This window comes from Sminthopsis crassicaudata, chromosome 2 (assembly GCF_048593235.1).
Source record: "Sminthopsis crassicaudata isolate SCR6 chromosome 2, ASM4859323v1, whole genome shotgun sequence".
In the NCBI taxonomy this organism is placed as follows: Eukaryota; Metazoa; Chordata; class Mammalia; order Dasyuromorphia; family Dasyuridae; genus Sminthopsis; species Sminthopsis crassicaudata.
This window is the reverse complement of record NC_133618.1, coordinates 152,481,116-152,495,194: the sequence shown is the minus strand read 5'-3', so window position 1 is coordinate 152,495,194 and position 14,079 is coordinate 152,481,116. Positions and strand designations below refer to the sequence as shown.

The window sequence follows — 14,079 nt, the reverse complement described above, 5'->3', positions numbered from 1 at the left end:
CATAAAGACCATACCTTATAAAATCTATTTCAATATCTGTCATGCAACAAAAGCTGGATTTGAGAAACAGAAAAATTGATTTCCTAGAATGCCCCTGCAAGGAAATTCTAACCACAGAAAAAAAGACCATAAACATGAAAAATCATATAAACCTCTATTTTCCAGACAAAAGGCATATGGCTTTCACAAATGGCTTTGGTCCTGCCTTCCACCCACCCCAAGTGATCTCATTTAAAACTTCCAGGCTTCTTGGCTAGCCCTGATTGGTATAATCCCATTCCTAAATGTACCCTTCCCTAGAAAAAAAAAACTGGCAAGAGACCAGAGCCATAATGACACTGGAAAAATACATAATACCACCCCCTGTTACTGTAACAGGCCAATCAAACAGGCCAACTTGGTTTCATTCTATTAGAGATCAAATGAACCGTGGCTCTCTCCCACACTTTTTACACCCCCTACTCCAGAGATTTTCCAAAAGCTAAGGTCCCCCAACTTTTCCAGCAACCCCCCAATCTAATACCATGTTTCTTTCTTTCTTTCTTTTTCTTTTTCTATGCTCAAGTGAAGAAGACACAGTCAAAGAATTTCAAGAAGATTCAACCTTCCCTTGTTCTAGTTGTGACTATATCAAGTAAGATAGCTAATAAGAGAGATGATGGGAATTTCAGAAATAGAATGCGTTTTGGAAAAAGTAATCAGATATCTAACAAGAGAGATGATGGGAATTTCAGAAATAAAATGCATTTTGGAAAAAGTAAAAATCAGACTGAGTCTGCCAGAAAAGGACTCTAGAATCAAAGGAAATTTTATATATATATATATATATATATATATATATATATATATATATATATATATATATATATATATATATATATATATATATATATATATATATATATATATATATATATATATATGTATATATCTTGGTCCCAGAGTATTCTAAAGTGTTACTAAAGAGCAGTGTATGTGGCATTCTGGTTTGTTGTGTTTCTCCTTCATGATCCAATTCACAACCCAGTTGAGCAGTCAGGAACGGTTTTAATCATAAAGAACAGAGGTGCCTGAAGAGATCAGGAGACAGTCAGACCTCTGAGTTCATAATTATGTTAAAAAGCTTGCTTTCTGAAAACAAAGACTAGTTTATGAAAGCAGCTAAATCTGCTGTCATTTCCAGAGTTAATTGGATTTTGCCCTTATACCTGATCATGAAAACCTGGAAATGGCACCGAAACAGGATAAATTAGGAAGAGCTAAGTACATACAAAAAAAATGTATTTCCATATAGTTATCAATTTTAAAGGCATGAAGAAATTGATCATTAGGTTCTCAAGACAGAAAGACTCTAAATAAATAGGACAGAGGAAGGAGACTGTCGGTGATCTTTTTAACAACAAACAACAGTAAATACCAACTCGATCTTTTTAACAACAAACAACAGTAAATACCAACTCAGATGCCTGGTTTTTTTCATCTCCATAGTAGGATGTCATTTTTATGATACTTTATGCTTAATAATAATAGTAGCTTTTATATAGCACCTACTATGTTCCAAGTATTTAAAAAATATTATCTCATGTTATTCTTCCCATATCACAGTTGAGGACACTGAGGCAAACAGGTTAAGTAATTTGCCCAAGATCATATAATTATAAAGCCAAATTTGAACTCAGATCTATTCTGACTCCAAGCCCACTACTCTATCCATTGTACCACCTAGCTACCTAATTTAACAAAACATTTTCCTTACAATAAACTTGGGAGTTAGTACAAGTATGTTCAACAAATGCGAAAACTGTGATTTGGAATGTTTTTTCTGGCTTGTCCACAATCATATCCGTAAAAAATATATCAGAGTCAGAACTAAAATACAAGTTTTCTGGCTATACAATCAACTGTGTCTCCAGAGTTTTGGTCATTGTATCCCCAGTACTCAATCAAGTGCCTTTTACACTGCAGACATTTAATAAATGATTGTTGAATGCAATTAGTCCATTAATATGTTTATCCTAGAGAAGTTGAAAACAACCACTTTGACCCAGAAAGAAGAATATTATGCTATATTTCATCTGGGAAAATATGAAGTACTTTCAGTGACCTCAAACTACTTCCTGTTACAAAAAGCTTACTCTTTAAAATTCTCCCAGTGATACTTTGTGACTAAGAATCATGGAACATAGAGATTTCAGAAATACTTAAATAATAAAAGATAAATGCTATAAAAATTATCAAAGACAAATATGAGTGTAAAACAAAATGTGGTGGTCATATATCAAGAATGTAGAACAACAAATGGACAGCCAAAAGTAAATTGAGGTGCTAAAGGGGATAGAGTACTAGCCTTAGAGTTAGGAAAACAGAGATCAAATCCTGCCTATAACATTTACTGTGTTATTGTAGGCAAGTTACTTAATTTCTCCTAACCCCAGTTTTCTCATCTTTAGAAAAGAAATAATAATATCTATAATATTTCTACTGCACTACCTCACTGAATGGTTCTAAGGCTCATGTAAGAAAATATGTACAATTCTTTGGAAATGTAAAATGACAGAATGGATGAATCAATTAAAATATACATCTATAATATAATATTGTTATACTATTAAAAATGGCTAAAGGAGTAGTCTCATAAAAATCCTGGGAAGATTCCTAAGGGGTACACAGTGAAGTAGACAGAACCACGAGAAGAATTTGTACAAAACCCACAAGATTTTAAAGAAAAACTATTTTGAAAGACTTGAGACTTCTGACCAACGTAATGAACAATCAAAATTCCAGAGGACCAATGGGGTAGGTAAGCAAACCATAGTGCATAGAGTTCTGGACCTGGAGTCAGGAAAACTCATCTTCCTGAATTCAAGTCTGACCTCAGACATTTACTAACTGGTCAAATCACTTAACTCTGTTTGCCTCAGTTTCCTCATCTATAAAATGAGCTAGAGTAGGAAATGACAAACTATAACATTATCTTTGCTAAGAAAACCCCAAATGGGGTCAGGAAGAGTTAGATCCAATTGCAATATGACTGAATAATAACAAAACAACAAATAATGAAGCATACCAACTATCTTCTAATAAAGAGGTGATGGTTTCAAGCTATAAAATGAGTTACATTTTCAGACCCAGTCAATATGGGGATTTGTTTTGGTTGACAATAAATATTTGCTACAAGATATTTGTTTTTCTTTTTTTTCCAATTGGGAGAGAAAAAGAATTTCAAAAAGAAAAAGGAAAAACAGAAAAAGAGTTATATTGGAGAATTTTTAAATGCATAAAAGAAAACAAGCCAGAAAGAAACACAGTCAAGCAGAAAAGGAAAGCTTAGAAAATTATGTATTTTATATATACTTAGAACCAAAACAAATTTTACATACTGAATTTCCCCAATGGGTTTTTACTAGTTATTGTTTAAAGCAATGTTATGGATCCTGGAAAGTCTCCAGCAGAATGCCTCCAGGGATTTGTACTTAGTCCTGTTTTGTTTAATATCAATGACTTGAATAAAGGCCTAGATGAGATTCTCATTAAATTTTCAGACAACACAAAGCTGGGAAACATAGTTAACAGAGGAGAACTGTCAGAATCCAAAGGAATCTTGACAAACTAGACCACTGGGCTGAATCTAATAAGATTAAATTCAACTGGAATAAATGTAAAGTCTTGCACTTGGGTACAGAAGATCAGCTTCACAAATATAAGAAGGAGGGAGCATGGCTAGATATCAGTTACTCTGAAAAAGCTCATTTTACATCAGCAGTATACTATGGCAGCCTAAAAACACTGAATTTTATCTCATGTTTTGTTAGGAAGAGCTTTGCTTCCAGAAATAGCAAGGAGATTGTCCCACTATATTCTGCTTTCATCAGACTTCATATAGAATATTGTTTTGAATTCTGGATTGGAGCCATGGATTGGAGAGAAGAGATTAGAGAAAGGAAGTTTGGTAGGTGTGTAGGGTAATGATGAGAGCTTCCACTAAAGTAATAGAAATGAGAATATCATTGAAGTGATGGATTGAGTGATCTTGCTGGGGCAAAATAATCACTGTCAATTTATTTGAAGTTAGAAGTAAAAGAGGGGAGGCATTAAAGATTTATACTGGATTAATAGTAGATAAGACAACTATAACTGCCCCTTAATAACAGAAATTGTGAAAACAGAAATTGTGAAAGAAGGAACAGCTTTTGAGAGAAATAAAAAACCACAGTTATAGATGTGATAAATTTATTCAATTTCACAAATATTAGATGTCAAGACACTATTCTAGAGGAAATGAAGATAAAATACATTCTAGACCATAATTTCAAGGATACATGAGAATGAAAGTCATATACACAGGTCACCAAGGGATACTGGAATAAATGTGAACCAAAGGTGTAGACAAAGGATCATGAAAAATCTAAAAAGGGAAAATCACTTTCCTCCAGGATTTCATAAAACTGGATCTTGAAGGAAGAAGAGCATTTAAACAAAAACTCCAACAATATAAGGGGGGAAGGTGGTAGGGGAGTCCACTTAAGTATAGATGGGTAGCATGAACAAAGACAAGAGAGGGGAAAGGGAAGGATGAGAATTAAGAGACAGTAATCCTGCTTGACTAAAACTGTCACAAAGCATGTGAAGACTTAAGCCTGAACATTTAAGTTAGAAACTAAATGTGGGTATCAAATAGGATCAGAAATTTATATTTACTCAGGAGACAAAGAGGAGCTACTGAAGTTTTTTCAATAGATGATTTACAGAGTCACATTTTGAAGGACTGATCAAAGAAGGGGAGCTATTGAAGTTTTTTGAGTAGATGATTTACACAATCAGAGAAGCACATTAGGTACCATTTTAAAGGCCTGATCAGAGAAGCAATAAACTAACAGCAGAAAGAACAGTTAGAACCCAAGTAGTTGAGACAATAAGAGATGAGTAAGTCAGATGCCATAGGAGTGGAGAAGAAGGGATCAAAGCCAGAGATAGTTTGATAATTGTTTCTATAGGACTTGTCAACTGATGGAATATAGAATGAGAGAAAAGAAAAAAAAATTAAAGTGACTATAAGATTCTAAATCTGGGTGACTAGAAGGATGGATATATGAACATAAACAGAGAAATTAGGGCTAAGGCCAAATTTAGAGAGCAAGATGAATTAAGTTTTAGAGATGATGGATTTGAGGTGCCAGGTGGTTGTTCTGGTGAAGATACCTTTTAGAGGTAGGCGATTGTTGCTTCAGATATGGAGATGAGAAAACAGCTCACATAGATTTAGGAGTCATCTGTGTAGAAATTAGGGTAATACAACTTGGTAAAGAGTAAAGACAAGGGAAACAAGGAGAGATAGATCATTCAAATAATATCAATATTAATGGGTGTGAAAGAGGAGCAAAGAAACAAAGAAGGGACCATTAGAAAGGTAATAGAAGAAACAAGCAACTGATCTAGCTCAGCTTCCAGCCTCCATGCAAGAATACACATATAGGGGACAGCCAGGTGGTGCAGTGGATAGTGCACCAGCCCTGAAGTCAGGAGGACCTGAGTTCGAATTTGGCCTCTAGACACTTAACACTTCCTAGTTGAGTGATCCTGGGCAAGTCACTTAACCCCAATTGCCTCAGGGAGAAAAAGAATACATCCTCTTTTATGTTTTTAGAAAGAAAGAAAGTAAGAATATTCAGAAGTTCAGAATGGTTAAAGATGTTAAATGCTATGGAGAAGGGTAGGGGAACTGTAAGGTTCCTTACCGTCTTCTTGCCCAACCTTTCTTTTTATAAAAGAACAGACTCAACATAGGATATGATTTGCCTAAAATTACTAAATGGCAGAGCAAGCAAACTCAGATTCTTATTTAGAACCAATGTTTTTTTCCAATATGTCACAAATGCCATACTGAATTTTGAGTTCTATTTTCTTCTTCTTCCTAGCTGAATGATATGTTCCTTGATGGTTTGTAACATCCCTACTATGACTTTTTATTACTCTATAAAATGCCTAGTGCTGTACCTTATATTTTTAATGTCTGAGTCAATATTTGTGAATTGATGGATCCAACTGACTTAATGTTTGAAATCAAGAAAAAAAATAAATAAAAGGTGTAAGACCCTTTATTATTGAAGACCCATATGGGTATCAAAATTCTTACATGTAATTGGCCTTGAAAATGAAGTATACCTCTTAGAAAATCTAAACGTATAGGCGACCTTATCCTGAGGATAATAATAAGAGTTTCCTAGAGGGCTGAGGAATTTCATCTCAGCAAATAAAGCATCATCTGAGCAAGAAGATAATTTTTTTTTTAATTTACTCTGCTCATTGACCAAGTCTCTTCTCTTCACTCTTTTTTGGACGTTACAAGGAAGCATGTTTTTATTTGTTTATGTGGGCAGAATTAATACTTAGACAACTTCTCCAGCCGACAGTAAGTCCCTGGTGCCCGAGTGATGCGTCTGGGTATTGTGGGATAGTCACTAAGGCAGACCAACTACCAGACTGCAGGAGTCGTTTCGTTTTCACTAAGGAATTTTATTCGGAGTTTATTTACTAGCTCGAATCCCAGGGGTGAAATAAAGAAGATAGGGAGGAGAGGAAGCCAGAACTCCCGCAGCTGTTTAGATCCTGGGGGAACCGAGACAAGAGCTCTTCCTAGCTCAAACTTATAACACGGACACAGGCATGGAGTTGGGGTGTGAGACAGAGGGGAGAGGAAGGAACCAGGGTGGGATGTAATTCCCTGAGTTGCCTATTCGAGGCTCTAAGTCCCAGCCAGCTGCCTAATACAAACTGATCACCTACCTAGAAAGTCCAGCATGGAAGGGTAAATACAAAGCCATAGCACTAGGGAAGGGAAAAGCCTCTTCTGACATCTCAATCATTTTGGACAGCAGCTGGAAGAACTAAGTCTCTCAACCTGCCCCACAAAGCTGGCAGAAAAGCAGCTTGTGGGGGGGGAGGAGGGAAGGATGGGCAGGGGGAGCGCGAGTATTCCGAGGAAGTTATCATGATCAGTGTTGAAAAGTATGAAGAGTTTCTCGGGCCGGAAAGGTTCTTAGGGGCTCTGTGGGAGAATCTATGGTTTACAGTGGGAAGAGGATACTAGAAAATGACGTGACTTCGGACTTTGCCTACAGATTGTTAGGGATGAAGGAGATAAAAGTAGAGAGGAAGCCGGAGGAATTAGCGGCATAGGATGGGTTCCTTGGGGAAGATGAGGATGACTGGGGGAGCTGGGAGTAGTGCATTGTTTGGGCAGGTTGCTAAGAGTATCCAAATTTCCGAGGAACTGATGTCCGGGTTCTACGAGTTGCTAGGGACAGGGGACTAAGATTGCCAGGGCAAAGTGTAGAAATGGGCTCCTAATGGTTGTGGGTTCGAGGAAGAAGTAAAACGGTGGAGGAAATGGAAAGAAGGGATAGTTTCAGTTCCTTCACCCTTTCCTTGAAATGCCACCCCATCCCACCCCCATTTCTAGTCTTACCCGACACGTTTAACTGGCCGCCCAGGAACCAGCTGATCTTGCCCTGGCTGAAATCACAGTCCTTGACTGTATGGTAAGGGGTGTCCCACACCAGCGTATCCCGGGCAAGGCGCCCCCAAAATACTTGGGGCTCTCTGACAGCCTGCTCGCACAACTCTGCGTAGGTGCTGAGGGTCCTTGTCACCGCTGGGGCGGCGCTGCCGGCCCCTTCCCGGGCAGCCCAGAGGCCCGGGTTGCCGCTGCCCAGGAGTCGGCTGTGCTGCTGCAGAGGCAGCCCAGGGCCCCAGTTTCGTGACCCCACGCCCCCTGGGAGCGCCCGGAGGTTCCAGCACAGACTGCGGAGCACTCCGCGGCCCCCGCCGCTGGCGCTGGCGCAAAGACTCAGAGCACTCATAGCGCGTACCCAAGCCCAGACCCGGTTTCCCTGGAGCCCCCTCGGATCTTGGCACAGCACCCCAAGCAGGCTGCAATCTTCCAACGCAAACTAGAGGAACTCAGCGAGGCGGGCACAAGCCAATAACGGGCTCCTCCCATTCTTCTTAGTCCCTCCCAACTGCCAGTTCTTGGGGGAAGGGAGGGGGTGGGGGGAAGTGGAGGGAGAGATAGAGTGTGAGAAAGAGAAAGAAGACATTTAGCGTCCCTACTTTCCCCGTGATGGAAAGCTGGAGGGGGGGGGGGGGGCTTGTAGTTGCTGTCCTTCCCTCCTCGAAGCTTCCATCGCCTTGTCAGGTACCTTTCTCTTCTCCAAGTCCATGCACTAGAGTTCAATTATCTTTGCCCCTCCACCCCCTTTCCTTCTGTCATTTGGGGTGGGGGGATTAAGGGAAGTAATAATTTTAGGAGGGGAATTTAGGGCTTGGAAAATAGCAACGTTCTAAGAGGCACTCTCAGTACGTGGAGAGGATGAGGAGAGCCTTGTGGAATGTAAAGTTTTGCTTTGGTTTCGTTTTGAAGGTTGTCATTAAATCTAGTAAAGCAAAACTATTATCTGAATCTTGTACAATCTTAGTTCTGAGAGAGACCTTAGGAATCCTTGAATCCAAAATCGAAGTCCAGAAAGATGATGATTTGTTTGAGATCACAAAGCTATGGAGGTCCAGAGAATTGGTGGGTAACTTGTTCAAGGTCTCTAATGTCAGGCTTTCAATCCAAGTTTACATGACTGTAGGTCCAGTGCTCTTTCCACTATATTTTATCTTTAAGGAAATGAGAGAAAGAGAAAAAGAGAAAGAGAGAGATGCTTATTGCCCTTAGGGAGGGGGGTGGGAAAAGGCACTGTGTACATTCAGTGTTTCCTCTCTCCAATCCATCCTCCACTCAGCTTCCACATTAGTTTTCCAAATGCAAAGATATCACTTTTCTGTCCAATGGCTCTCTACCTTCAAATTAAGACCTTTCACAATGCCTTGCTGACCTTCTCTTTCAGCCCTTTGATACACTCAATACTCCATCTCCTGTTTCTTTGCCCCTTCCATCTGTCTCTCCTATCTGAAATCCATTCCTTCTTTCCTCCCTGGAAGATTCCTTTGATTACTTCAAGATTCAAATCAGGTGCCATATCCTCTTGGAAATCTTCCCTGATTCCTCCTCATTTTTAATGCTCTCTCCCTTTTTGAAATTCCCTTTTATTTATTTATCTGTCTGTGTTAAATCTCTCCTCCAAGGGAAAGCTCCTCAAGGACTTTGGTTTTTGTGTTTAAATCCCAGGACCCAGAACCTCATCTTGCATAATAACTAGGATATGAAATAAATGTTTATGAAAATGTTGAACCTTAATGATGTGAAGAAATATACCTAGTCGAGCAAACAACTAAATGTAAACATTTTTATGATCGTTGTTGGGTTTTTTTTTCCTTCAGATTGAAAAATCTCTGAATATTTTCCCTACTGCTCTACTTTGCCAACAAAGTACTGCAAGTTAAAGATACCCATAATTACATGTGCATGAAGTGGTAGAGGTTGAATAATCAGAGTAGTCACCAGGTAGTCAGCTTTCTGGGAAGTAATCTTTATGACAAAAAGAGCTGTCCAAACAAGTACACTTAGAAGACAGTAAGTTCCATAAACTGTACAAGCAAAGGCTAAGTGACCACCTATTAGTGATATTTTGAAAGAGATTTTGGCATGGATGGAAAGCTGGACAAGAAGCCCTTTCAAGATCCTTCAGCTCTAAACTTCTCTCATGGGATCTTCAATTCAAGAGGCAACATTGTCAAATAATCAGAGCTTGGAGGACAGTAGGATTCCAACCCAGTTCCTGATGTTGACTGGTTCATCTTAATTAAATCCTTTAACCTTCCTTGACTTCATTTTTCACATTAACTATTTAAAAAGGAGAAACGATAAGAGAAAAAAATCAATCTGTCATTACCTTATGACATTTTGGGGAGCATGCCCTTAATTCAGTAGTTATTGGTGCAAGGCCCAGAAATGAGAAACTTAGAAATTTGGCTGAGGACATATTACATAGTTCCCAAACTCCTTTATTTTGATCTCCTCTATAGACCCTACTTCCTTACTATAATATAAAAGGGCAAGTTTGGAGAAGGAAATAGGAAAGGAACCATCATTACAAATGCTACTATGCATATTGAGGATTCCAGTTTTTTCAAGTTGTCCCAATTTCATAATGATCTCCTCCTATTCGCTTATAAAAATATAAAATCTGAGTACTATAAAGAATTATGAATTATTCTAGTTAAGAATTCTCTTCTCAATCTCTATCATAGAACCCAGGGGTAGTCTAATGAAGTCTATGGACTCTTTCTCAGAATATTGTTCTTAATTGTTTAAATAAAATACAAATTATTATCATACTAAAATGCAGTTATGAAAAAAAAAAAAAGATCAAGGACCCCAGATTAGCAACCTCAGGTCTATCTCACCTTTCCACCTCCAGGCAGGAATGTACCTTTGTATAAAGTCTGTTAGTATACCCATTCAAAAAGGGGATTAAAAGGAAAGAAAAAAATAATTAAAATCTCTGGTGCCAACTGAGAGGAGTGTGCAAGGAGTACAATGCAGTGTTTGAAAGATGGATAGGCAGGAGTCAAATTATACACACCAGACTGAGTTTATTTATTCTAGGATCTTCAGAAAATTTTTGAATAAAGGAGTGACATAGTCAGGCCTGTGAGGCAAGGAGATGAATCTGGCAGACAGACATTAAGAGGACAAAGAAGAGAGGGGAGACAGTATAAATATGGACCTTGTTCTAATATCTGAGTGACCTCTGATTTCAATTGTAACCTGGCTGGGCCCCAGTTTCTTCATTTATAAAAATAAAGGGATCCTTGAGGCCCCTATCAGCTCTGGATCCATGACCCTATGAATCATTGAATTGGAGTTTAGGTTATTACAGATAAATGGATTAGGAAACCATTGCAATTGTTCCAGTAGAGGGAATGAGGATCTGAATTAAGTTAGTTGCTGTATGAGACAAAAAAAAAAAAAAGTGGACAAAAAGAAGAGAAGATTTGATTGGATGATTGGATGAAGATGATGGAAAGAAAAAAAAAAAAAAAAAACAAAGGATGGCTTTATTCTTTGCAAATCTGTAAGCAGAAAGATGAGGATACTTTCAAGAGAAATGAGTGGAGCCTAAATGTCAGAGTAAAAGAAAAAAGAACAGCTGAGCTTTCCCCCATACCTCCTCCACAAAGTTCTAGTAAATGCACCAGACTGAATCCTGATTGGGAAATCCAAGAAGAAAAAATCATGATGAGTCATTTTTCCAGTCTGAATCAGCATAAGGAAACAGAAAAAGTTGTTTCTGGACACTGAGAACAAGGCATGAGGACCGTGCCAAAGAGCAAGGAGAAGTCATAGAGCCATAGCAGGGCATTGTGTTCTTGTACAGGATGCCAACTGACAGCTTTGTCATTCACCTCCCAGTTCCTGATTACAAATCCAGGAGGGACTAAGGACCTGCACCCTTGAGGTGGAATTCAGGTTAAAGAGCTATCCCAAGCCTTAGGGTCTAGACCAGGGGTTTTCAACTACAGCCCACGGGCCTGCTGAAGACATTTATGCAGCCTGCCGGGTTATGGCAAATGGGCTGAGGGGTGGAGACAGAGTGTGAGTTTTTGTTTTTGCTATATGGTTATGATCCCAGGAGCAGAGGACATATTCCATGCAATCTCAAGGTCAGTCTGAAGCCTACAGGTATATAACAAAGACCAGAATCTCAGAGTTTTTCAACTGGCTGAGTCTAGCAAAAGTCTTCTGGAACTACTAACAGTGCAAAACAAAAGGAATATTATGTAGATCCAAACCCAGGGCAAGAATTTACAAAACACAAAGTAGAAAAGCAGCAATGAGACTTTGCCCAGCAATATAGCACTTTGGAAGCACTGAAAATCTGCAAGTTCTCAGCTACAGCTGTTCCTGAGATCCTGGATATCTACAACACTCAATATTACAAGAAAATAGAAATTGGTCCCAAGAGAACAAGAGCTCAATCAAGACATACCCTTCAAAATATATGGAACCTCATCCTAACATCAAGTCTAAAGTCAGGAAGTAGACTAGAAGAATGTATAACCACAAAAAGAATGTAGCTATAAAGAGCTTCTATGATGAGAGATGCTCAAGACACAAACTCAGGAGAAGATGATGATTCCAAAACATCTACAAGCAAAACCCCAAACAAAAACTAAGAATTGCTAGAAGAGAGAGGTATTGCTTGTTTTAAATTAACTTAAAAACCAAAGGAGAGTGCTAAATGAAAATATGGGGAAAGAAATGAGAGCTATGGATACAAGATTTGGAAAAGAAAAGACTGAAACAAAAGGTATAAAACTTTACTTAAGGGGGAAAACCCTGAAAATTAAAAGTGATCAAGTAGAAGATCATGACTTCATGAGATTTCAAGAACTATTAAAGCAAAACCAAAAGATTGAAAAATTCCATTTAAAATAGTTATAGAAAATATAAATTGTTGGGATTCTACACACATAGGAGCCATATGAATATAAATGTGAAATATTCTTTACATAAAAACAAATCTAAATAATTGGAGAAATATTAATTGTTCATTGGTAGGCCAGGTCAATAGAATAAAAAATTATACTCCTATCCAAATTAATTTCTTTATTCATTGCCAGATCAATCAAATTACTAAAGGATATGTATACCTTATAAAAACTTGAAAAAAATAATAAAATTCATTTGGAGGAATAAAAGGTCAAGAATCACAAGGAAATCAAAAAGAACTAGGAAGGAAAAAGCCTAGCAGTCCCAGATCTGAAGTGTACTGCAAAGTATTAATCATCAAAACAATTTGGGACATTAATTATCAAAACAATTAAGAAATAGAGAGGTTGATCAGTCAATATGGGAGTTCCTTCCAATAATGCAGATTGCAACCCATGACTCTTGTTCATGTTGTCTCAAAAATCCACTCAATGTAATTACAAGGAATATTAAAACTGAGGAGTAGAAAGGTATATTGGGAAATGAGTATATAATTAAAAGCAAAAGTGAAACATAGTAGCTATATAATATAAAAAACGCAATAGCCTAATGTTTAGTAAGTCCAAAGATGCCAAGTATTAGGGCAAGAATTCAACAAATCCAATTATTATTGGAAAGACTGGAAAATGGTTTAACAGCTCTTAAATTTAGATCAACATCTCATGTCATAAACCAAGATAAGCTCCAACTAGATTAATGATTTAAACGAGGACATCATAAGCAACTTAAAGGAGAAAAAAAATGAAATTTCAGGTTACAGCTATAGAGAAAGAATCCATAACCAAATGAGATAAAGAGGATCACAAGAGGGAAAATATATAATTCTGATTATGTAATATTAAGTAATTTTTGTACAAACAATAACAATACGTCTAAAATGAGAAGAGAACAGGTAATGGGGTAAAGGGAGGGGAATCTTTGGAGTAAGTTTCTCTAATAAATCTTTCTAACACTTGTGGGAAATTTATAAGAATGAGAACTATTTCCCAATTGATAAATGTTCATAAGATATGAACAGGAAGTTTTTAGAGGAAGAAATCCATCAATAGCCATATGGGGAAAAAAAATTCTCTAAATCACCAAAAACTAGAAAAAAGAATGTCATGAGTCTATCGCATATCCAATAGATTGGCAAAGTTATAAGAAGAAGTAAAATTCCAAATGCTTGAGAAGCTGTGGAAAAACAGATGCATTATTGGTGGAACTATGAAATGGTCCAGCCATTCTGGAAAACAACTTGTAACTATGCCCAAACAGCTATTAAATTGTGCAGATCTTTTAATTTAGCAATATAGCTTTTATGCTCTGAAAGAAATTAAAGAATAAAAGAACTCATATGTATAAAAATATTTATAGCTGCTCTTTTTCTGGTGACAGAATTGGAAACTAAGGAATTACTCATCAATTGGGGAATAGTTAAACAAGTTATAGCATATAAATATGATGGAATCTTATTGTGCAAATGAAGCAGACAGTTTAAAGGAACATGAATAGACTTTTGAGTAAACTAATAAAGTACAATAAATAGAACTAGAAAAAAACAATTTATATAATATAAAGACAAACAACTTTGAAATTCTTGGGGACTTTCCCACAATGAGCAACCACAATTCCATAACACTTGTGATGAAATATGTTGC

The 14,079-nt window shown here is 37.4% G+C and overlaps 1 protein-coding gene across 2 annotated transcripts in view; it reads right to left on the bottom strand.

Annotated features, from left to right (window-relative positions):
• The window catches only part of ACSS1 (acyl-CoA synthetase short chain family member 1), a 69,347-nt gene extending 61,385 nt beyond the window's left edge, over positions 1–7,962 (bottom strand). For both annotated transcript variants that reach the window (XM_074287709.1, XM_074287710.1), the window contains exon 1: positions 7,466–7,962. In XM_074287709.1, the coding sequence (XP_074143810.1) occupies positions 7,466–7,859 (394 nt within the window). In that variant the 5' untranslated portion in view covers positions 7,860–7,962. The remainder of the gene's footprint in view (positions 1–7,465) is intronic.
• Between the last annotated feature and the right edge of the window lie 6,117 nt (positions 7,963–14,079).